This window comes from Corylus avellana, chromosome 11 (genome assembly GCF_965113065.1).
Source record: "Corylus avellana chromosome 11, dhCorAvel1.hap1.2, whole genome shotgun sequence".
NCBI classification, from domain to species: Eukaryota; Viridiplantae; Streptophyta; class Magnoliopsida; order Fagales; family Betulaceae; genus Corylus; species Corylus avellana.
Window position 1 is genome coordinate 17,957,971 of NC_142500.1, and position 25,933 is coordinate 17,983,903.

A 25,933-nucleotide genomic window follows, 5' to 3' on the forward strand; every position below is an offset into this window, starting at 1 on the left:
CCAAAATCTTTACTAAACTCAGCCAACGACCACCACCGCCCCGTCAATCAGCCGAAATACGACGAACTTCCCGACTCGAATCAACCAAAAGTTGCGAAACAAGAGCAACGGCGCAGAACCCATGGACTTGTCCTCGTGGTTCCGACGCGGCCTTTCAAGCGCAAGCACAAAGTCCAAAAACCCAAATCTCCCAAACCAATCGCACCCAGACCCACAACAACAAGAAGAAGAGGAACTATTTGGAGTCACAGAGCAACTCATTGAGTTCGTCAAGTCCTTCACTTTCGACACCTTCAATAATTTCCCTCTCCAAGGTATTCATTCCCTCGCACTTTACCCTTTGTTTGGTTCCCGAGAAAACATCATAGAAAAGAAGACTATGAATGTTACAATATTTTTTGTGGGCTTGGTTTTATAAGTTAATGAACAACTCTCTTTAATTAAGCTAGGAAGTGGGTTTAGGTTCATTTCTTTCTGTGGTTTGCATAAGAGTTTGGTTGCTCGAAAATTAGAGGAAAAGAGAACAAAATTGCATTTCAACTCAATATACAAGATTTGCATGAGAGTTTCACGTGTTCATTTATTTTCTGTGGTTTCTTTGGAATTTGTTAGAATAATGGTAAAGAGATTAAATTCATTATTTCTCATTATCTTAGACTTTTATAGTATTAGAGCAGGTGATACTGAGTTCGAATTTAGACCCCATTCTATCTCCCATACCCATTTAAAGTTAAAAGATTTTCAAGGACTTGCGATTCTAGCCTATAGTCTAATATATCAGTGTCTGTAATTTAATCTAAAGAACATGCAAATTTCATTGAGGTTGGTGCAGATGATGAGGGAGCTGCTTGTGGTGATGTAACCCCATCAACTTCAGGCAATGTCCGGAAGGATCTTTCCGAATGGCAAGAGCGGCATGCTCTTCTTGTGATCACAAAAGTTAAGGTTGATTTCTAATTCTTCGGATTGGGTTTAAAGGAATTTATAGTTTATGTGATATTCGCAATGTCGAAGTTTATTTACCACCTAGTTTTGCCTTGTAGTTAATAACAGTTATTATAGTAATGTGTTTTTCTTTGACAACAATGTAGTATATATTTGTTGCCAGGGTGTTTTCTACTTATAATCAAAGAAAATTGCTTGTTGGGTTTGAATGTCCTATAAATGGACTTTAAAGATTCTATATAACTGCATTTTTCTATTTTGGTTATTGGTAAATCCTAATTTCTTTATCAAGTAAGTTGGTGGTGTCATGGGCAGTAGTGCCCTTTACAGTGGTGAATTCGGCTAATTTCAAGATGATATGAAAAGGAAATCACTAAACTAAGCTTTGATCTTTGTGTGGGCACAATGGATAGCCATAAAACTATAAAGAGAAAGAATGAAATCTTTTGGTTAATGGAAACTCAGTTAAAATGGAGGCCTATCAATGCACGGTATGCACCAATGAAAAAGTGTGATTTAATTCAAATTAATAGAGTGAAAAGAGGTAGAAATAGGCATTAAATAATGAGTAGAAGTAGTTAAGAAGGTTATATTTAATTTGGAGGCAACAGAAGGACAGGATGCCAAAAAGATATGTAGCAGATCCTGATTAATTGATGAAGATCTTAAAGCCAACTCCAATTTAACTGAATTTAAAACTTAGTTGAGTTGAGTTTTTGGACAGTTTACATATTGTTGTGTATTATCTTTTCAATAGAAAGGGGATTTGCATTTGAAATTATGACTGATATGAAATTTTGTGCTTTTAGTTGTTTTATGTTTCTCCGGGTAGACTATTGTTTCATTGCACTTATTGGATTTGGAAAAGACTATAGAAACTATGTCCAATGCATTGAGTACTCAATATATTGCCTTGAATTCTCAAATCAAATCTTGTTTGATTGTCATTGCTTAATTCTTAGTAGCTTATACTGTTCAACTTACCTAAACAGTGGATTGATACATGAAGTGATTTTGCTTTTTAACTTTATGAATACTTTCTTATTCTTCAGGAAATTTCCCAACTTAGATATATGCTATGCCCTCGTCGCTTGAAGGAACGTCAGTTTTGGAGAATATATTTTAAGCTTGTCAAGAGCTATGTGACTGAGTAAGTTTCCGAGTTTTTGATACATAAATAATTAAAAACATGAAACATCAGGGTTTGTCATAATATAACTTCGACAGTTCCTTCAACTTTACCTGGCTTGACCACATGAGAAAATGAAGCATCTTTGAGTTTTTATGTAGTATTACTCTCATAGAATATGTTTCTCTATTAGCGGATGATAAGACTGTCCTGCACTTGATTGACATGTCTTCTTAAGTGTTACACCTTTATTCTTTAAGACTCTTTTTCATGGGGGTGCAGGTTTTGACTCTAACTTCAAGAACTTTCATTTTTTTTAGACCTTTTTTCTGCTACTAGCTAAGTGTCTCTCTTGTGTACTTCATGTGTACTTGAGTTGTTCCTTTGTGCTTTTCAATAAAAATAAATAAATGGCTCTATCTTTAGGAATTAAATTTCAAATGATTCATCCAAGCAGTGGACTACTAATTTAGCTTAGGCGTTTGTCTGAGTTTTACATTCTGTAAAAATGGAAGGCAGTGATTGGTTTCCAACCAACCACGAGTAGATGCAGATTGCATTCAGTGGAGCCCAAAATTTTCATCCTCATCTCATTTACAGGACTGGATTCTTCAATATTTAGAGTTGTATAGCCTCTCACACCAATAGCAGAGTAGAAAAATCAGTCACTTAAAGATTCCTTGAAAAAAAAAGAAGTGATTCATTGTTTCTCAACAACATTGCACTCTCCATGCACTTGGCTCCAATTTAATTGAAACCCAAGCTTGGATTTGACATGGAAACTGCTTTCACATATTAATTTTTCTTGTTTGTTAACCCTGTACTTTGTACAGCACCACCATGAGAATCCTCTACCTAATGCACAATTGGGATGAGGAAATGAGATATACTTTTGCAAATCAGATAATACCTAAGCTGGTAACTATCTAAATTAGTCTCTGGCTGGTCTTTATTCAGCATATTATGGTCCTTGCATTTAATTTACTCTTCTTATCATCATGCTTTTGAGTCAACTAGAAGCTTCTAAGTTAGCTGTGCTCTGAATATTCTTTAATGACTGGAACAATAACTTAGCCCAAGAATAGTGTAGAAGGAACGGGAAGTTATGAAAAAGAGATAATTAAAAGAAAATACAGAAATAGGTGTGTGAAATACTTCTATTTCTTCAAGAATGCTTCTTTGCAGATATTCTTTTGATCAATTTCCATGTTTATATCCTTGTTGAGGAAATTTGATGTTGGCCAACATAAAATGAACTAGCTCCAGCTATCCTATAATCATGCTAAACCTTCTCCATCTTTTATTTTTTCTTTGTTCCTTTACTTCTAAACTAATGCTGTTTGTTCTTTTGATAATCATTATTTACCACTTGGATGCTCTCTCTTCCATGCACTCACAAAATGTTGTTTCTTGCATCGATTATAAGATATGAGCTGCGTGCAGTTCAACTAGCGAAACTGAAAAGTATGGCAATGGAGAATGAGAAATCTTCAGAGACCAGTGTATATGAAGTTGAAATGGCGGAGGCAAAGCACACAGAGAGTTTAATGCCTCCCACTCCATAGATTGCAATGCATTTTTTCTTCAGCAAAAGTAGGAACGCAGCAGGTAGTTATTTGTTTTACTTAATGAAAAATATGCTGATGATATGATGTGCTTAAATCTACATAATTGTAGTAAGTAATACATACTTCGTTTCCTTACTTTTTTCTTGACTTCCCATTAGATGATCTGACCATAACTAGAGTAGAGGGAAATTAGTGAAGATTTTAAATTGCAAAACTTTTGGATCTTGAAGGAAATCTCAAAGATGGCTTTTATGGGCTGGCCTGATCACGTTTTGTAAGCTATACTAGATACAAACAATTTTTATGTTCATAAGGGTCTTTCATAAGATCTTTTTCAACTTCTTTTTCCCAAAACTCTTTTACCAAGATACTCTGTATGACAACATTTTTATCCTTTGCTTCCAAACTTGGAAGCACACTTTGTGTAGCATTATTGGGCTTGATTATAAAGGTACTTATAAGTACTAAGTTTCACTTTGGTTCTTTATTAGGTGAGGACCGGGCTTTGAATGCACTCTCCCAATCTATGATTAATGTGAGGTACTAGGCTTTCCAATATACAGTTGGAGTGTTGTTATGAGTACTACAACTTTTACTACAAGTGCCTTATAAGTTGATGTGACAATCTACGTAACACAAATACATTGCATGTACTGTACGTACAAAAACCCCATTCCTCATAATAAAATGTGTCACGTTAGTTCAAGAGTAACTCCAAATATTTTCCATATGGTTTTAAAACGTGTGTTCCAATAATATTGAACTATACTTAAACACAAGTATTCTTCAAACTATCATGTATATTTTGTTAGAATTGTAATTAAATGATTAAATTTATCTCTTCCTATTAGCTTAAGCTTTTGAAAAAAGTGGTAATTTAATATGGTATCAAAATCAAAGGTCATGAGTTTGAATCCACACGTGAGAGAAAGTGTTGAAATATTAATTAAATTAGGGGAAACTTCAGAAAACCCCCCTGAAGTTCCAGCCGATTTGAAAAATCCTCCCTGAATTTCCAAAGCTCTCACTTAGACCCCCTGAACTTTGGTTTTCTCTCACTTTGGACCCCTTTAACATTAAACTACGTCGTTTTGGATGTTTTATACCCATTTTACCCTTCCCCAAAATTATGTCGTTTTGTGTCCTAAAATCACAACACATATCCAGCCCAAAACGACGTCGTTTTAAGCATAATTTTTTTTTAAAAAAAAAAAAAGGGATGGGGTGTTTTTGGGGGTGGCCGGACCACCCCCAAGGGGCTAGGGGTGGTTTCGGCCACCCCATACGGCCGGTATGGGGTGGCCGAAACCACCCCCAGCCCCTTGGGGGTGGTTCGGCCACCCCATATGCACCCCCCCCTCGCCCGTTTTTTTTTTTTTTTTTTTTTTTACCCTTTTGGGGGTGGCCGGACCACCCCCTTGGCCAAGGGGGTGGTCCGGCCACCCCCAGACCGGCCAGGGGTGGCTTCAGCCACCCCAATTTTTTTCTTTTTTTTTTTTTTCTTTTTTCTTCTTTTTTTTAAATTTTTAAATTTTTTTTTTAAAAAAATAAAATAAAAATTAATGCCTAAAACGACGTCGTTTTAGGGTGGGTAATTTTAGGACACAAAACGACGTAGTTTTGGGGAAGGGTAAAATGGGTATAAAACATTCAAAACGACGTAGTTTAATGTTAAAGGAGTCCAAAGTGAGAGAAAATAGAAGTTCATGGGGCTTAAATGAGAGTTTTGAAAATTCAGGGGGGGTATTTCAAATCGGCTGGAACTTCAAGGGGGTTTTCTGAAGTTTCCCCATTAAATTATTAAGTTCTTCAATTTCTATTAGCTTAAGCTTTTGAGATAAATGGTATTTAATATTGGTATCAAATTCAATGTCTTAAGTTTGAACCTTGTTTCCATCTAATATTTTCGGTCTTGAGCTTTTAGGACAAGTGGTATTTAATATTAATCATGAAATGACTGATAAGGTATTTTTCAACTATGAAGTATGAACACATCATTGTCGAAGAAAAGATAGGGATTGAACTGTTATTGCTATAAAATAAACAAATCCTACCTATTAGACTGGGCAAAAACCCGCCCAACCCGTAGACTCGCCTCAGCCCGCCCCGGCCCATGTGGGTTTAGTGTTTATTTTCGTAGGTTCGGGTTGGAAATATTCAACCCATGCGGGGCAGGGCGGGTTTCGGGTTTACTAATATTTTCTATGCGGGTACCCGCCTCGACCCGCTCCTACCGGCACTTAAGGTACCAAAACATAAAAAGAAAACCCTAGACTTAAGACCCATTCGATTTCGGCTTTTCAAGTTTCACCCAGTACTGTTGAATCCCACTGCCCCCCAGTGTCGATCTCTCGAGTCTCATCTCACTCTCGCACAGTCGCACCCCACCACCCGCCGCACCTCTCAATCTCTCATCTCACTCTCGCCAGTCGCCTCTCGATCTCTCACTCCGCCGCTCCGCTCCTAAAAAAATCAAAAAAACAAAAAAAAATAAAAAATAAAACTACGATTGAAAAAGCAAAAGAGAAGCCCAATAATTTCAATTTGAAGTGGAATCACAGTGAAGTAGAGGATCGAAATAAATCCAACTTACGCTGCAAAGTGGGTGGGACGGCCGAGGAAACCAACTGAGAAGGAGTTGGTGGAGGTGGGTGGTCTTTCATCTCCACATCTTGAGTCATCTTGAAGAATCTGCCAAAACCGTATGGAAAACACACAGTTAAAATACAACTACTTACAAATCTGGAGAAGGGCCGGCCGTTTGAGGGAATGAGGAGCTCTGGGGCTTGGTACCTCGTACCTTGGTTGGGGATGCTTTCTACCCACTCTTAAGGTCCTAAAACACAAAAAGAAAATCCTAGACTTAATAGACCCATTCGATTTCGGCCTTTCACACAGACCCTGAATTGTCGATCTCTCGAATCTCATCTCACTCTCGCACAGCCACATCCCATTGCCGCACCTCTCGCCAGTGCCTCTTGATCTGTCACGCCGGCCTAGCCCAAAAAATTGAATAAAAACAATTACAAAAATGTCATGTCAATAAACCCGACCTGACCCGCAAATACGCACCTATTTATCCCGCACCGCAAATACCTGACCCGCGCAGATCTTGGTCATTGGGCTCGGGTAGCGGGTTGGAAAATCTCAAACCCGCAAGGTGCGAGGCGGGTGGGAAAAAACCCGAAACCCGCCCCGCCCCGCCCCGTGCCCAGCCCTACTATTAGGTTTCATTTGATTTGTGCATACTTAGAAACTGTTGTTATACAATGAGATGCACAAAGTTAGAATTTTCTTTTACAGCATGGCTGATGAGAGTGAAGAACAAGGGTTAGGCTTCTTTCCCATTGCCAAAGGAATAGGGATGGGCCCACTGGGGGCCCAAGGCTCCTGGCCCCCACAAACGTATTTATTGATATTAATAATTTTTTATTTTATTTTTTTTTTAGTAAGATGAGAATTAAAGGATTATAAATGGTGGATCTTTTCTGCTGCAAAGCCTTGAGTCAAGGCGAGGAGGGGCAGGACATTTTTCCTCTTAAATACCATGAGAAAAAGGTCAATGCCAACTTCTTCAACCCACCTCTTTTGTCCATTTTTTCTCTTAAAAAGAACATAAATAAATTTACAGACATATATTTAATGAATACTGTCATAAAGCATTTATGTCATTTTTCATTGCCCTCATACCAATTTAGAAATTAAACTGTTCTCAAGAGGTAGTTTAAATGGTTGAGATCACGTCTAATAAAGTAGAAGTCACTAGTTCGAATCTCTCTCCCCCCTCTTGCACGGACATGTAAAAAAAAAAAATCAGAAATTAAACTAGTCTCACATTTTGTCTCAAGACAAATTATTTTAAAATATGTATTTTTTTTTTTATTAACAAAAAACATGTATATATTAATGTCAAAAATCTTGGTTGGTCTAACACAAGCTTTATGCATGTTACAAGTCCTATATATACCATAAATACTTTAATCTATTCAACCAATCTTTACCGTCAATATTTTACTGCAAAAATCTTCATTGATGAACATATAAGGGGCCAAAACATATTTTATTTTAGAATTATATTTTGTATCTCTCAGACAAACATCATGATTTCGTCACTAGAGACAAAGCCTTTGCCTTAAAGGAGGGGGTAAGGCATAAACCCAAGGGTAGTTGTACAATGATCTCAATCAATGGCTAGTAGGTCTTCCAATTTAATGTTTGAAGGTGACATACCATTATTATACCACCACCTAGACCTTCTTTTTTCTTTTCTTTTTTTTTTTTGTTTGTTTTTTGTTTTTATGTTTTGTTTTTATTTTTTTTGGTGTTCCCCACCTAGACCTACTTGACAGGGTACTACATGATATACTATGCTGGAATAAGTCTACTTGTAGTATGGCACAATATTACATTGTTTTACTAAATGCGAGTTAGTAGGGTAAGTGTCCACTTAGTTTAGCAGCTTGGCCAATTTGACCAGTTTTTTTTTTTTTTTTTTTTTTTCATTTTTAATCACACTCAGGGAAAAAAAAAATTTGCGATTTTGTTTAAAACGAATATTTAAACTGCAAAATTGCAGAGCCTAAATCACTCTATAAATATGTTTTCTGAATAGCTCATCATAAGCTCATAGAAAGCTAGATTGACATCATTCCTAGCCTCTCATTTCAAAGTGAAAACAACTTTAGTCTTTGTATTGATCCCATTAACTTTGTCTAGTTCTATATGTATTTGTTTGTAGCTATTCTTAAAAGGAAGATTTGATAATAGAGAAGTACAATAATTGGGGTGTAATCCACATACCTTTCATGAGATTTCACCCTGGTATGATAGGAAGGTTGATTAGATATGCACAAATTTGCCCACTTTGCATTGGACTTTAGGGCCTTTGATCCTTAGGAAAGCACTAGATTTTATAAATTTTTCACATCCTCAAAATATCTAATTATTATAAAACAATTATCCAATATTTTTCCTAACGGTGAAATATTTAATTGAAATATAAAGTAAGTTGCATAGAGTTATATACTCAATTTTCATCCCTCTCATTTTACTGGGTTAATGTGGTAGTGTCCAACTACCCTTAAATCAATTTTTATTAAAAAATAAAAAAATAAAAATTCAAGGGCGTGCATCAACTCAATGGAGTGGAAATTGAGTATTTAGAATTACCCTTGAACTTAAGACTCGATATCAGCTTAAATCAACATTTATCTTAAAAGTTTAAACTGATAAAAAATGACAAATTTAATAATTTAATTAATACTTGGGTCGGAAAAGATCTATAGATGTGAAATACATGACTATGTTTTTTAAAAAATAATTTGGAGAATCTAGAGTCTAAACCATGGGCTGCATGGCTAAAAGAAGGTAAAAGAAAACAAACAAACAAACCATGCACTAATAATTTATCACATCACTTGTAGAAGGTTTTTTCCTAAATGTCCAAAGAAAGAGGCAAAAGCATGCCCATTAGGTCTACCAGCTGGCCCTACCTTCACCTTCCAGTCTCCCAAAAGGAGTGATGAAATAATTAGCTACATCATAAAATCTATGTTGAACATTTTGCTGCAGTCTGGTGATGTAATCAGAGCAGAAGAGTACAAGTCCCATGTGAATGGCTCAAAGATCTTGCCCTCCACAAACCCACGCATCATGGACATCCCATAAATGCCCCCCCGCCCTCCATTGACAATCTGAAGCAGCTTTACTACCACATATATCAGAAGAAAGAAGGAAGAAAGGAGGAAAATTTGAAGACGCTGAAGATTAAAGATGACCCCATTGTCAGAAGAACTGAAACGCACAAGTAGTATACTTTGCAATAATCCAAAAATGGTTGGGCAACCCCACCAGGCCACCACCATCAGTGCTTTATAAACTAGATGTGCCGAGTACGGATAGAGATTCATAGCAATTATCGGTCCGAATTGCTATTAATTTAGGTCAGTAATATGAGAAACCTTATATAAGATTGATGTGATTGAATAAATTTTGAGTTGTCCAACCACTTATTAAGACATGTGAGTCTCATACGTAGTATCTCATATTACATGTTCAAATTGCTAGTAATTCGAACAAATAATTGTTGTAAATCCCAATTCGCAAAATATGAAGGACCCAATTGCCAAGTCGACCGACAAGCCTCGCGTTAAAAAGGAAAGGAAAAAAAAAAAAAAACATTTACAATTTTTCATTTGGGTCCAATTAGAAAGATATATAAATGTTTTTCTTAGGGGAAAATACACTTTATCTCTCTAAACTATCCACTCATTTGAACTTTTAACCCAATGTTTAAAATGTGACACTTTACCTCCCAAAATATCTGACATTGATACTTGACCCCATGAAATATACCTTACCTCCTGAGTTGACACTTTACCCTCCAAAACTTATTAGTTACTTCAAGAGGGTAAAGTGTACTTTATGGGAGTCAAATGTCAATGTCAGATACTTTGAAAGTAAAGTGTCACTTTTTAAATATTGTGATTAAAAGTACAAATAAGTGAATAGTTCAAGGGAGTAAAGTGTATTTTTTCTTTTTTTTTTAATAAAAAAAAAGGCTAAATCTTTTCCACTAACAATGTGAATGGAGGGAGGAAATAGGACTGCGACCAGTCTTATTTCTGGCTGCAGTTCAATGTGTCACTTGGTGTACACAAAAGTTCGCACTTTTTTAGGGGATGTTGCAAAGCAAAGGCACAACAAGAGAATCACCTTCCAATATGAAAGTTTCAAGCTAAAGGGAGACTGCCATCCTTGCTGCTTGCAGCAAGAGCTTTACCAGAGTTTGGTTAAGAGCCCGGAGGGGCAGGGGGGGTGGATGATTTTTTGTCCTCAGAGTTTTGGCAGACGGCAACTTGACCTGAAAAGGTGCTCGAATTGGAGTGTCACAGATGAGGTGCCCATTTTTCCAAGGGAATGGACAGCCAAAGGACATTTGCTTTGGTTGAACAGGTTAAACAAAGGACAGCCAACCTGAAGATGCAGTCCAAGAGGCCCCTACCACCTTGACCAATCCTCACATGTCAAGGCATCCAAGGCAGAAAAACAATCTCAATCTAGATTTGCACACTAAGAAACATCAACATCAAGACTTGAATTGGAATTGCGGGTAAAATGTATCAGTTCAGAAAGGCACTAATCAAAATGCCATGAGACAGAGGACAAGACAAAGCATATAATATAACAAGAGAAAATAGCTAATTTATTTCCAAAGAGACACGGTTAATCCCTAACTAAATATACACAAAACTGAAACATTAAGAAAAGAAGACTGGAAATGCATTCTACTAATAATTAGATATACCCCTTAAAAATTACAATTCATGAAACTATCCAAACCCTAAACACTACCCTACCCAATCTCCTCTCTAATGAATCCCCATTCTCTTGAACTAGGGATTTTGGTATTTTTAGCTGGTTAGTGTGTAATTAAGCTCTGTAATGTTACAGATCATTAAACCACACGTCTTAGCTCTAGTTTCCTTTTCAATGCTCGCACTTCAAATGCTCAGCCAGGAATCAATTGAGAAATTGCAGGGAAAGCAACTCCCAGTAAATTATCTTTGTTTAGGGAATTATCTGCACCCATTCGTACCGTCCTGGGAGGGGCAAATCATTCACGAAATCGAAGTTATACCTGCAGAAATCAGAAATATAAATTAAAAATGCTTTTATGAGGTGACTAGGGATGTATAATTGTCAAAACTCAAAAGCCACTTGCACTGCTGATTAAAAGTAAACCATACTGATACTGCATTTAAAAGGAAAGCGAATCGAAACTCTTAAAGCATGTTTAGAATTGCGTTAAAAATAGAGCTTTTTGTCTCTAAAAAAAGAGCATGAAAGAGCTTTTTAGGAAAAACATCATTTTTAAACTTTCTGTGAAACACAATTTTGAGCCTTTTTAAGGTAAAAAAGTAATTTTTAAGTTTTTTACCAAACCAGCATTTTTTTTACTAAAAATATTTTTTAAACTCTGTTAGCGCAATTCCAAACAAGTTCAGAAGCAAAGAGCGGAAAAGATAGTAGCGTACTTCTCAATAAATATTCTCTGTTGTTGCTTCTCAGCATAGACAAAGAACTCCTCCATCTCATGTGCTGTTGGGATGTTTCTTCGCATGCCATTCCTAACTCTTCGGTTTGTTTCAGTAGAAGTTGTTCGCCTGGTGGTAGAACCAGGTGTTCCCATGGAATCTGAGTCCCTCATACTACAAGGAGTGCTCTCCCTGGTGCTCCTACATGCACGCCAAAACATTTCACAACTATACGTAAACACAAGTTATCAGCTAAAAAAAAACCAGAAAAAAAGGTTCACACTTGGTACCTAGAAACAGCTTCATGTATAGTTGAGCAACTTCAAAGTGTTTTTAACATACTACCTAAAGTATCATTCAGATCCATATTCGTAGGGAAAAGAAACCCACCAAATAAAGTAGCAGGTGTTTAATATGACAAGCACCAATTTGTTAAAGTAAGAACTGTAACTTTTTGGTACCTACTGAAAATCCCCCGGAATAGAGTAGCCTACACATCTTTCAGCCAGAAACTAGGCCCCATGAATACGATATATCATTGCTAACACAAATGAGGCAAAAAAAAAAACTATTGCTGACAGAATTGTGAAAATAAATTACATCACCCTTTTCCACCCTTAAAGGAGCACCCAATTTTCAGCAAGGTGATTTCGAAAATCAAAGAGAAAATAAACGACAACCAAGTTGACGATTATAGAGGATATCCAGTAATTTTATTTTCCTCGTGCATTAAATTTGAGGTAAATATTGAAAGGCTAGTTTTGAAGATAAAAAGGACCAATGAACTGATGTAGCTCCCCGTGGGCTTAGATCCAGTCAAGCATACACAGACACTAGACTCAACGACAATGACTTTAGGAGATTTATTTTCCACATCAATTTCTTGACAATCTTTAAAGGCATTTAATGAATGGAGATGTCAAAAATGAAAATAATAAATTCTGCTAATAGGTACACGAGTTGCACATACATAAACTGCATGTTATTCATTAAGGCACTTCACAAGTCACCAACATCACTACTTCTTCATGAAAGTGATTTATCAGGGTATCCATGTTTCTTCAGAAACAATAAAACATCTATAAAATCAGATGAAAGAGGAAAAAGAAAACATATACAAATTAAAATGGCCGAGACCCGTCCAAGGAAAATAGATAATCTTCTTTTCATCTTTTAATTTTTTATGTACTATATATAAAAGACAACATCCAAACCCAAAGACAAATTAAGGCGTGTTTCATGGCACCATGTAATTTAATACTCCGTATCTCATTTCCTGGAGGCAGCCAAAAAGAAATCATGAAAGAAACAAAAAGTCGATTGTTTTGCAATATATGATTTACACAAACAGAACATGGTAGCCACCCAAAAAATAAAAAATTATAAACTTGAAAAAGCAAAAACAAAAAGAAATACACCAAAGTTGCAGCAAAACGTACCTGGGTTTTTTCCCCCTTTTCTTTCTTTTAAGTTGTATAATTAGAAAATAAGAACTCCGAAACTTCTAAGATTTCAAATCCTTTCATGCAAGCTAGAAAAGATAAAAAAGTTGACATTTTTGCAGTAAAATTCAAAATTTTCCTCTTTTTTTCTTTTAAACTTGAGGCGTGTCACGAAAAGAGGCTCTTTAAAAAATAAAAAGGAAGGAAAAACAAAAAACTAAAGCCCCACAAAGAGCTCTTTTAGCACAAAAGTGATAGAAGGATGAAGCAAAAGCTTCCCATTTTTTTTTCTTCTTAAGAATGAAGTAAAAACGACACCCAAAATAAAAATTCAAAAAATAAACCAAAAAAACAAGCAAAAACAAAAACAAAAGGCCAAGCAACTGAACAAGGAACCCATAGAAAATCCCATTTCTACCAACACAACACAGCGACACTGAACCCAAAAAAAAAAAAAAAAAAAAATGAAAATGAACAAACAAGAGGCAAAATAACCATTCAAAAAAAAAGTAAAACAAAAACCCATTTGAGAAAAACACAAAAAGAATCGAAATTTACCTGTCTCTGCCTTCAAACTCCGGAGTATTCTCTCCGAACGAAGCCTCAACGCCCAAATCATTACCCTCCTCCGCTTCGTCGCCCTTCCAAAACTCACCGACACACCCCTGCTCGTCCTCATCCTCCTCCTTGACCTCCACCGAGCCCACCTTCAGCCTGGAATTGCTCTCTCCGCAACACTCAGTAGTGGGCTTCTGCTGCTGCTGCTGCTCTTGCTGTTGTTTCCTGAGTAAAGGCGGTTTCTGTAGGCGGCGGCTGCGTAGCTGGAGGTAGGAGAAGGAGGATGCATCCGGGGTGGGTGCAACCGCGGGTGACGGAGTTGTCTTCTGGAGCCGCTGGAGCGCTAGCGCCTTGGCTCTGGTGCAGACGCCAATGGAGTGCGAGAGCTCCATGAGCAGCGCCACCTCACCTGTGATCTTCGGCTTCTTCATGTACTTTCCCATCTCCCTCTGTCTGTTATCTTTTGTGAAAGCGAGACTCCTTTGCTTCGTGAGAGATAGAGAGAGAAAGAGAGATTTTGTGCAGAGCGAAGAGGAATGGTGGGGGAGGAGGGGGAGGGAGTGGGGGTGGAGAGGGGGAAAGAAGAAAAGTTAGGGTTGGGGGTTTAGGGAACAGCACTTCATTTATATTCTCGTCATATTCCTTTCTCTGTGGTCCTTTCCTTCTGTCTACGTTTTAAGCTCTCATTTTAGCGCTATATATGAGTAATTTTCTTTTTTCTTTTTTTTTTTTTCTTTTTTTTAACTATGGTTAAACTGTAAACTTTCGATTTACTTTGTCCATTTTTAAATTCGACTTTTAATTTTTTCACGTTTTTCTTCCATCTTTTTTATCCATAAATATTTACATGCTATTTACATGCACGTCACATATCACGTGATAAAAAAAATATTTTTTTATTTTTATTAAAAATATCAAAATCTTTTAAAAAAAAAAATTTAAATTTAAAATATTATTTTTATTTTTATTATCAGTGAATCTGTGAAATTTATATGGGTCCACACATTGACCCCACGTATTTAATAGTAATTTTTTAAAAAATAGAAAAATGGGAGAAGGGTTAAGAAAGTAAATGAATCATTTATTTATTTTTTTATAAAAAGTAAAACATTATTTTTTTACCTGGCGAGGTAAAACTGTTTACATGGCATTAACTATTAATACAATCTAAACAATTTTAGATGAAATAATTTAACTGAAGTGAAAAAAACTAGAGAAATTAAATAGAAATCATGCTATATTATCCACGGGTTGTGAAAGTGAGAGACTCTTTTGGTTCTTTTCGTTGTTTTCAACCTTTTTTTGTTTGTTTATAGAGTGAGAGAGTGTGACGTATACATTGTGAAAGAGATGTATAACGTTGTGAAGAGGCGGTGGGGGGTGGAGGAAGTTGGGAGGGAGAGAAGAAAAGTTGAGGTTGGGGTTTTATCAAACCAAAAATACTACACTTCACTAATTTTATAACAATTCCCCAAAAATAATTTACGGGATATTGTCACGTCAGCTAAAAAAAAAAAATATCCAACAACTTTTATTGGAGGTAGTCCAGCCACTCCAACCAAACATGTATGAGTGGTGCGACCACTCTCGGATATTTTGAAGTGGTCAGTGGGGGAGCCAAACAATTCATATAGTAGGAGTTGCTGAATTTTTTTTTTTTTTTCTTAAGTTTTTATTTTGCATCATGTAATAAACTGGTACTTTTTTCTTTTTCTTTTTTTTTTCTTCTTATTTTTCTAATCACGAGTACTTAAATACAATGAGGAATTAAACTTAGACTTGTGTCAAATTCTCTAATTAAATGTTTAAATTCTAACAACCAATATTCTCAACATTTAATAACCAAAATATATAAATTACAATACCACTTAGATTATGAATTGAGCTTAGAGTAGGAGAAAAGAAAAATAAAATTTTTCTTTTCTTATTTTTGGGGGTGCCGTGTGAAACTTGGGTAGGAAAAAAAAAATATATATATATATTAAATCTTTTACGGCACCCCCAAAGCTCAACGTGGCTCCGCCACTGGAGGTGGTTGTTGTCACCCTTGACTTGCCATTTGGTGGTCATGACCACTAGATTAAGTGATTGGAAATGACACTAACCAAGAGAAAGGGGTACAAATTTTTTTTCCTTAACTTAGCGGTGTCTACTCTTGGAGAATTGTAAAATGGTTGAAGTGTAGCATTACTCTTTTGTGGTGCTTGGATGGGGATAATCTTTTAGTAATCATTTTTAGTTGCATTTAAGTAAAAGGAATCAAGATGCTAGGATTATGGGAATGTGGATTCCCTCTTAAAGAGGTGAGAATTCACATCCCTTTGGCATTGGGAAAGTTGTTTTCTTTTAAAGGACAAAAATGGGTATACTTTGCTTTATGAGTCTATGAGACTATGACTATGTGATTCAAGTCTTCACCCATACAAGAGTGACTCCATTATATATATTTAATAGGTGTCATTGGTTTATGATTTATTTTTTATTTGATAGGGTTATTGTTATACAAGAAAAGTTAAACTATTTGAGAATTTTGTTGTACTTATTTTTTAATGCTACTTTTTGGGCTTGATTATGACAATTTGTAAAATCTGTACATAAAAGTAAGAAAGTATTTTATTCCACAAAAAATTAAAATAATCAAGTTTAATTTATTTATAGATAAAAAATAAAGTAATTAAATCAAACGGTATAGGTAGTATGTATATTGGTAAATGAAAGAAAAAACATGGTTTATATATAGGTTTTCTTTCTTGTCATTTTTTTGTTTATTTTTCAAACACTTTCGTATCATACAACCTTAAAACTTTAAGAGATAAAGGTAATGACGTTTTGCGAAGCATAAATACTCCTATGTAAAGCCAAAGAGTAAACCAAACATAGAAGATAAATGTTAGGCTTACAATGTGACATGGCACAAATTTCAATCATATTGTGTCACATCATTTTGTGAGAATTTTATTTTATTTTATTTTATTTTTTAAATATTTCTCAAGCCTAACATTCCTCATCATTTTGTACGAGTCTTTGCACCACCCTAGAGAACAACACTTCATTTATGTTAAATACTTTGTAGCCGTCATTTAGGGTTTACATTGCAGTCTATCATGACAAGAAATGGCTATTGTTGATTAGTTGTAACCATTGTCTCATTGACAAGGCAAATTTATGTTGGATAAACATTCTGTACTTTGGCAAGGGTACTTGATTTTTGAAGCCTTTAAAGCATTCACTTCTTTTTTCCCCTATAAATGGCATACTTATTTTTGTCAATTCAATAGCTAATAGCCTAAGGACAAAAACTTTCACTAAATCAGTTCAGAGGAAATTTCCTTTAACTCCTTCTGATAAATGTCAAGTATCTTCTAACATGTTTGGGTTCCTCAAAATTTAATGTTTGGGTTCCTAAGTTAGTAGAAGAAGAGTTAATGACTATTAAGAATGTTAAAAAAAAAAAAAAAAAAATGGTGTTTTCCACATGTTAGAGGAAAATTTTTTTATTAAAGTGGGTTGGAAAAAAAATTTCTCCAAACTGATTTGGAGGAAATTTATGTTCATAGCATAATAGAAACACCAAAATGGTTTTAAAAAAAAAATAAAAGGCTAATTGACAATTATGGAACAACAGCACGAGATAACTATTAACTCTACAACTTAAGCTTATAAGATAAATGAATAATATCATAATGTCTTTCAAGGATAAATATTGAGATTTAATCATTCATTGATATAAAATTTATAATATAATTTTTTACAAGTAAAGTTAGTGGATATATACATCAACACCAATCATAATACAATACGTATTCCTTATATTATAAAGATAAGAAAAAATATATAAAAACAAAAAGAAAAAAAATATATATATATATAACAAAAGGGGTGATTCAGTCACCCCCAGTTTAGGCCAAAGGGGCTGGTTGAACCGTCCAGTATTTTTTTTTATTTTTTATTTTATTATAGGAGATGTGTGTTATATTATGATTGGCGGTGATGTGGCATTCCATCGATTTTCATGAAAATTTCAATTAGAAGTTTGGGGAGGGTGGAAGTTATTTGCCATTTATGTTTACCACATAGAGTTTTAAGCCACCTTTTAAACCTTAAATAACTTATTGCAAATCGCTGCAACCGAAGAGACTAATTTTACATTAATGTTTCCTATTATTTTTTTAAACTTCAAAATTTATGAAGTGTGAGCCATTGCATTAAAATATATTATTGAAACATAGAAACTTGACCAATAATTATCTTAGTATTGCTTATTCTACCTTTTTGTGAAGGAAAAATGGTTTCATTAACCCAAAGGAGTTGATTCGAAGTTCCTCCGACTCAAATTTCTTGCTCTTCGATCATGACTTTTTTTCCATTATAATTTATAATCAAGTCAACTCTTTGGGATTACCTTTAAAGATTAATCACAATAACTATTTGGTATATGTTGATAATAGTTCTCTTCTTGCTGAAATCAATTAAAAGCACATGTAAAAGATGGAAGAAGTACCCAAAGGAATGTGTCGGTGTGGGCTGACGAAAATGACTCTCATACTTAAGTCGTCGGTATGTATCTAAAAAATTACTTGAAATGAATAAAAAAGTAAAGGCAAAGCTTTGGGAGGAGTCATACCATTGGTCCCTTCCCGATAATAGTCTTTAGAGTGATTTATCCCATGTTTCTTCACTTCATGTCGTGACATGTTTTGAAATTCAGAACTTACAATGTGGTTATGAAAATTGCGTAGATAATATGATCAGGGTAGCCAAAATTAGCGTAGAATTGACATGTAAAAAAATTTTCTATATCAATAGTTTGGTGAGTTTGTGTCGGTAAATTAGTATGTCGATTATATGGCCCGTCGGCGCATAAGCCCTGCAATACAATAAGAAAAGTGCCCTTGATCTTTAAACTAATATTATTTATCTCATGGATGACATGATTAGAGGGAGAAAAACTATGTAAAACATGATTTCGATTTGGACTTGCATGCCCAATTTACCCAAGTTTTTGTTTTGTTTTTCAGAATTAATGCTGAAAGAGATGATAGAGAAGTTTTCTCCAACAGCAAGGCACAAAAGTCAACAAGAATAGTAGCAAATTATTAATATATCCTTCTAGATTTCTAACTGGCGCCATTTAAAACAATTCTTCCATGTTACCCGAGAGTCAAAAGTAAAAGCTTATTTTCACGGTGGCATGCAATTTTTCACTCTATCAATCATCTTATAACGACATGCAATACTGTTTACCCTTGTACCTTTTTTTTTATAAAATATATATATATATATATATAAAATAAGTGAGAATATGATACAAACAGGATAAAGAAACAAAGTAAGCAAAAGAAAAAGAACAATGCCATATATCAAATTTTTTGATTCACAATTATTTTATAATATTGATGTGACAGACAAACCATTATCGACTAACTTTTGCGTTTTTTTTCTTTTAATAAGGACTGATCTAAAAATTAGTTGTGATTGTTGCATCAACTTTGCAACATAACATTATCTGAGAATTAGACAAGGGATGAATAGGAATGGGAGGGAAAAAAAAAAAAAAATCCCTCCATCGGGTGGCCGAGAGGAAAAAAATGAAACAATAAGAGGTAGAGAGCCGGAGAGGACGGGTAAGTGAATTATTTTATTTTTTTTCTAAATGTACATGTAATTTATATTTTATATTCTTCAAACTTTTATTATTGATAAACGTGTCACATATTTTACCAAGTATTTTAATTGATCTTTTATATATATATATATATATAAATTACATTTTATTCTCTCAAAAAGTATCATTAAAAGAAAAAAAAACAAAACGCATTAATCACCTTAATCAAACCAAAACATGCAAACGTGGCCAAGTTTAAAGTTTGTCGGAGAAAACACATCTTTTTAATGATTTCTTCTTCAATTTAGTGCCACACTTGACACCCACGAGAAAAGAAAAGAAAAGAAATATTCGTTCCTTTGATCATCATCGGTGTTTCCTTAATTTACTTTACTTAAGTCGGTTGCTTTTCTTTTGTTTGAGATTGTACGGGGGTTCTTTTGTGGTTTTGCTCATCATCGATGGACATGGAGGGATCAAATATGCCTTGACTTCACAATTATGAGTCATTTGATGTGACCATCATTTCAAAATATGTCTACTTTGTGGATGTTAATGTACATGACAATTTGACAAAGAAATAAGATAATGCAAACTATCAAATGAACCTTATTTGATCACGACATCAAGTTCTTGTTTTTCAGTTGTATAAAAGTTTTACGCCAAAAATTATCTTTTGATTTTATGAAAAGAAAAAAAAGGTCTTGACCAAAGTATTGTGGGAGATCCTTAATAATTGAATTTTACACAAACGACCAAAATTATCTTTTGATGCAACAAACGACTTGAATTTTACAATTTTTTTTTTAAAAAATATATATATATTGTGGGAGATCCTTAATGATTGGAATACGAGACTTTGGGAAAGGCTCGGTTTGGCGGATCAAGATTCTTTACAATTTTGGCCATTTCCAAGCATTGAAATGCTTGAAGAATTATACCTACTAAAAATGTGGCATGTTATCAAGGTTAAAAAAAAAAAAAAAAAAAAAAACCTCAAATTTTCTCTACACTTTTGTACAAACGCTTCTTCTTCATAAATTCAAAATACGATTATTTGCTCAAAATTTGTTTAAAACATAGAGAGCAAAAACTAATGAAAATATATTTAATTTTCAATTGTAACACATCATATTTTTAACATGTGATAATTTTTAAGTGTTTTGATGTCTAAAAACAACCAAAATTACATAATTTAAAAAGGGGATCTTAATCCCATTTGGGTAAGCTTTTGTTTTATCTTTTCATTATTATTATTATTATTATTATTAATTTTCATTCTTAATTAGCCAAATCATTACTAACTTTCGCATCTTAGCTCCTTGAAATGCTCAAGACTCTTAAAGCAACAAGTCCTTTTTGTTAGGCATTATTAAAATCATGACTTTTCCCCATTTAAGGGCTTTATAGTACACATTGATCTTAGCCATTTAAAAAGAATCAATCAATTAGCTTAAGCACAATTATCAATGTCATTACATTAACCCTCAATTAATTCCCTTAAACAGTACCATTCCTAGGGAGTAGGGAATCTTTTCCCTCACCAAATTTCCCGCCAAAAATATACAACCCTCATTGGTCCTTTTTACTGCGCAAGGACCCCACACTAGTGCTAATCGAATCTGCTTTACTCAATTTCACAGCCAGCAGTACTGATTATCATAGTTTACATGTACTTTTTCTTCTTCTTTTTTTTCTTTTTTTTTTTTAAAAAATGATTATTAAAAAAAAGGTCCAAAAATAACACTTTCCCGCAAAATGTAAAGGGTGTATATTTTTAAAAGAAAGTAATTCTAAATACTTTATTTTTATCATAAAATTGTCTAACAATGTTAACACGACACTCGGCCTCCGCATAATTATCCTAAAAGGTGATGCTCCTAAGATAATATTTGATTTTTGGAAGGAAGGTCAATTGTGGCAAATTTATGGTAATTTGATTGAGGATTCGAAGATAATTTTGTAAAGTCTCCGAACATGGCATATGACGCATACAAGAAGGATGAGGTAAATATGGCAACATATCTGTTGACAAAAAGGGCACTTTAAACTTCTACTAAGAAAATTTGGATGGATGAGTACCATGTATTCCTTCCTAATTGTTGTGTGAGTTGACTTATTTTGATTGAAAGAATGAGAGTTCACTTTAAAAAAAAAAAAAATTATTGATTTTTTATTTAATAATAATTAATTCAAAGATATAGTGTCGCGTCAATTTTATTAGATGAATGTTGGATAGAATTATGATATTTAGCATATGTTATTTAAAAATGCACAATTTTAATGATTTTGACGATTGTATGATCTACGAATAAACATGAAGTATGTGACAAGATCCGATCCCACATGTGATGAAAAATTTAAGATATTAATTTAAATAATTAATATATATATATATATATATATATATATATATATATATATATCACCCAAAGTATAAAAAAGAGAGGGATTCATAGAAGATGTTTTGTTAATTTGTCTAGACATCTAAACAAATTAAATTTCATATTAAATTTGACATATTTTAATATTTTAAATTTTGGGGGAGTGTTCGACATATTTTGTGGTTCATATTAAATTTCACAAATCTATTGATATACATGTACCGCCTACAAGTGAAATGAAGAGAATCTTGGGTAGGCTATTTTTGCTAAAGAACTTCATTATAAGAGCTATTTTTTTCTTTCAAAAGTTAATTATCAAGTGATGTGTTATCATTCTATGAGATGATGACACATTTTCCAGAAGGATAATACTATACATACTCTCACATCTTTACGCCCAATGCTTCACACCCATATATAATTTTTAAAATCACTACTAATTAAAATCTAATAAATATTCATCACAAATCTAATGATGATTTTAATAGCTGCATATGAATGGAAGAGAATTGGGTGCAAAGAAGTAGAAATATGTATTCTTTTTAAAATAATAAATTCCACTCATGATAACACATTGTTTGAGAACCGACTTTTAATTAATTATTTTTTTTAATTATTATTATTTTTTTTTATCAATTTGGCCACAACTCACAAACAAAAAAACAACAATTTGTTCACAAAATGATGAGCCATTTTGTAGTACATGGATGGACCCCATTCCTTATAATCTGCCACATCCATCCTTTATGAATGTAGCACATGATACAAATCTGAAATCTGTGAGCACTCATATCAGAAATCTGTCCTTCCCTTGAAATCCCAACTTTTTCAAACTTTAAGGGAATCTCCTGAAAACCCTAAACCTTCTAGGTAACTATGCCATTTACATTATTTGTTTGGATTCAACACACACACATGGACTATTTTTTTTATGTCTGACACAAATTTCACAGCCCCTTGGCTTCTTTTTTAATTATCTTGGTTTTTAACTTCCCAATTGGGTGCTAAAGAGCCGTACAAATGGCCCACGTGTAGTACTAAGCCAATCATCACTCTTATCTACTCACACATCTCTATTTTTTTTACTGCTAAAAATATTTCAACATTAAAGTTTTTTTTTTAAAAAAAAAAAAAAAATTATAAAAGATTTATAAATAGGATCATTATTATTCTTGATGAGAAAGGAAAAAATAATGAGTGATTATAAAAATAAAAATGAAAACGAGGTAAACTTCCAAATAATAGACTCAAAACGAAATGCAACAATACAAAAATACATGTGAAGGTTAACAAATTGGTCAAACAAGGTGACTTGGTCCTTTCAAGAAGTGGCACAAAGCAATTATAAAAGCAAGATGGACAAAGATTAAAGCGAACATATCTAAATTCCTACTTGAAAACAACATTAAGCACCAGAACCAGAAAGAGGCTGAAGCCGAATATATATTATTATAGTCCGATGCAATGACCAAAGAGTGTAGGTGTACTAACACAAATTCGGCTACGAAAGTCTCAACTAGAAGATCAAATCACCAAAGAACTGAAAGATAGTAACCCACAAAATACAAATAAAGTCGCAAAACACAGGAAGGGCATTCAAGCGTTATGTTGAATGAGAAAGAGAGTAATGCTACAAGTCTCTGTTGTGTCATTTTTGTATCCCTCCAAGAATTATGTAGCGCTTAAAATCACCATTAAGCTTTTGATTGATCATTATTGAATTTTGATCAAATGGTAATTTTAAGAGCCACATCATTATGGAGGGACACAAGAGGGACATGACATTATTTACATGCTTTTTAAATGGAATTTCCTATAATTCTATTAATGTTATTGAAAGGCATATAATTCTCAGAACAAATAACAATATTTTGATTGACTAAATTAGAGAAAATTTACAGTTTGAGGAGGAACTCTTATCCTTTCTACAAATCCTACCATTTTTCCGTCCTTTTTCCTTTATTTACCGAGTCTAGAAGGGCTGAGAGACAGAGACACAGAGAGAGAAAATAAAATAAAAAATTGGGCAAGATTTTGAGTCGAGCGTTGAAATGAGGCGTGACATGCACGAAGATAACGAGCCTGACAGCACCTGCTGGTCCTGCACCGACTTTGGGCTAATAAGATCAGGCGTGTAATACACAGGATTTTTCAGGTTGAGTTGCTTGCGTTAGCTTGTGTCATATTTACGTCAGCACTCCGTTCGAATGTTTTTTTTTTTTTTAAATTATTTACGTTATTTTCTATCTTAGGAAAGAGTACTATCGGGCTTGGGGTATTGAGGAGAAATAAGCAAGAACACTAACCAGGAATGCAGGCGAATGGTGAAATGGATTGTACCTGAAAAATGATTCCCCCCTTTGCAAAGCTCAAGTCACGCATTATCTAAGCATTTTAAACTAAATCGCAAAAAATTTATCATTGTGTGAGCCTACTGTAAGCTCGTTTCGGGTTTGAATACAAACTGCCTTCGATTCAAATTTCAAAACCGCTTTCCAAGTGCTTTAAAGGAGCACCTTTTCTTTCTTCATTGTCATGACAAACTTTCATTTTACTCCATTTCCACCTGTTCCCTTCGTTTCTTCACCTCTCTGAAATGGCTTACGAAAAGCAAGTTATGGCGGACACTGAATCCAATGGGTCAAGCTCAGATGCCAAAGTCCCTCCTGAAGGCCCCGGTCCCTCGGTAGCTAGTGAGGATCCAACTAATTAATTTCTAAAGTGATTTTTAGAGAACTCTAATTGCAATTTGAAGTGGTAATGCTAGCACATCTTATGATTATATTGAGATCTACACATTCTACTTAAGCTTGAGTTTCTTAACACAGGATACCAAGGCTACCTTCTGGTGCTATTGAGCTAAAATAGCTGAGTGAACTACCTTTGAGCTTATTGTGAACTTTTACTTTACCTTTATGATCCCCCTTAAATCGACTACGCACATTGCCTGAGAGCAAGAAACAATCAGGCTCAGGGCTATGAGCACGATCGATGGCCCAGGTGATCTCTGTTCCCTCAAAAGGTGGCAGACCTTTAAGAGAGAGATCACCTGGCGCAATCTTTTGAAAACCAGTGAAGTATGAATCCTATGTACGGGGTTGTATCTGGGTGTTGTCCTTTGGGCATGCGTCAACACATAGTGCTTGGGCGAAGGAGAGCTAACCTGGAAACTACAGTTCAGTTTAGTCTCACTGGATACATTGCACATCTCAGGCGCATTTATTTGCTACCATAACAAATGGAGACTCATGCAACTCTATTTGAATCTCTCCCCGAGGAAGAGAAAGGTGGGCAGGGGTTGTTCTTCCCCAATCTCAAGCAGAAATCCAATTGTGTAAGATTTGCATATACATTGTCCAATCTCATACATGTGTACTTACTAATGAATTATGGTATACCAAGTAATTACACTTGTGCATCGACTACGTATTCAAAGTGAATACGATGCAGATGCAGATGCATATATTGAATGCATTCTCTCTCATTAGCAGTGCTACATTTGAAGCCGAAAAGAGCACAGAATATGTACTCATCATCACTAATCAAACACAGCTAACTTATGTTTCACTTCTAAAAAAATAACCAATCACAATGAGTGAATGCATCGTCAACCAGACATTGAATAACTGTATGAATCATCTACTAAAACCTGTGGAAACATGGGGACACACCATTAAGCACATGACCACTTACACCTGCGTCCAGACACCGACGAGAAGAACACGAAGTCTTTTGTATTCTCACACATACCCAAAAGCAGCTTCAATCTGGACGGAACATAAACACCAAAAAGTTATACAAAGATAAAATATCTAGAGAGGCCATGCATGGTTTTATGGTAACTATGCATCGAACTAGAAAGATAGTAGGGGATGAGAAATGCTATACTGTGCCTTGAATGGTTGAAGTCTATTGTTGCTGGATAGGAAGCAACTCCCAGAACCCTAGGAAGGATGCTCATGGCTTCAGCTCAGTCTAGAATTTTAAGTAGTTGACTGAGAACCAGTTTGATCCTCTCCACCATCAGTGGAGGCACTAGTAGCAGCCCAATCGCTCTCAGCATTCTCCTGAGCACTACTGGGTGAGCCAGGAGCAGGAGATCCATTTTCCGAATCCTCTGAGGCATCAGTATCAATTAAAAGAGAGTTGTCCTCGTGCTCTATAGCCATCAGCCCCAACATATTACGAAAGTAGGGCCTTACAAGCTCAAACTTGTGTTCTGGGGTATGCTTTTGATTGAACCTCCCTGGAAGCTTGGATCGCGTA

The 25,933-nt window shown here is 34.7% G+C and overlaps 3 protein-coding genes across 4 annotated transcripts in view; 1 reads left to right on the forward strand and 2 right to left on the reverse strand.

The window, feature by feature from the left end:
* LOC132166146 (BSD domain-containing protein) lies at positions 1-4,348 on the forward strand. Of its 2 annotated transcripts, none has more exons than XM_088511499.1 (5): positions 1-314; positions 803-945; positions 1,998-2,095; positions 3,501-3,682; positions 4,134-4,348. In XM_088511499.1, the coding sequence occupies exons 1-4, from the start codon at positions 122-124 to the stop codon at positions 3,637-3,639; spliced, it is 573 nt and encodes a 190-aa protein (XP_088367625.1). In that variant the 5' UTR covers positions 1-121; the 3' UTR covers positions 3,640-3,682; positions 4,134-4,348. The 2 variants fall into 2 exon arrangements, with proteins under 2 accessions (XP_088367625.1, XP_059432901.2); XM_059576918.2 differs by having other exon boundaries at positions 833-945.
* Positions 4,349-10,820: 6,472 nt separating this feature from the next.
* LOC132165691 (cyclin-dependent kinase inhibitor 3) lies at positions 10,821-14,276 on the reverse strand. The gene is made up of 3 exons (XM_059576351.2): positions 13,679-14,276; positions 11,679-11,879; positions 10,821-11,281 (listed from the first exon to the last, which is right to left on the reverse strand). Exons 1-3 carry the CDS (start codon positions 14,119-14,121, stop codon positions 11,212-11,214), a joined length of 714 nt encoding a protein of 237 aa, XP_059432334.1. The 5' UTR covers positions 14,122-14,276; the 3' UTR covers positions 10,821-11,211.
* Positions 14,277-24,981: 10,705 nt separating this feature from the next.
* Positions 24,982-25,933, reverse strand: part of LOC132165288 (E3 ubiquitin-protein ligase PRT1) — a gene marked incomplete in the record, with an annotated part of 6,804 nt that continues 5,852 nt past the window's right edge. The window contains 2 exon segments of the mRNA XM_088511672.1: positions 24,982-25,434; positions 25,561-25,856. Coding sequence (XP_088367798.1) covers positions 25,651-25,856 — 206 coding nt within the window.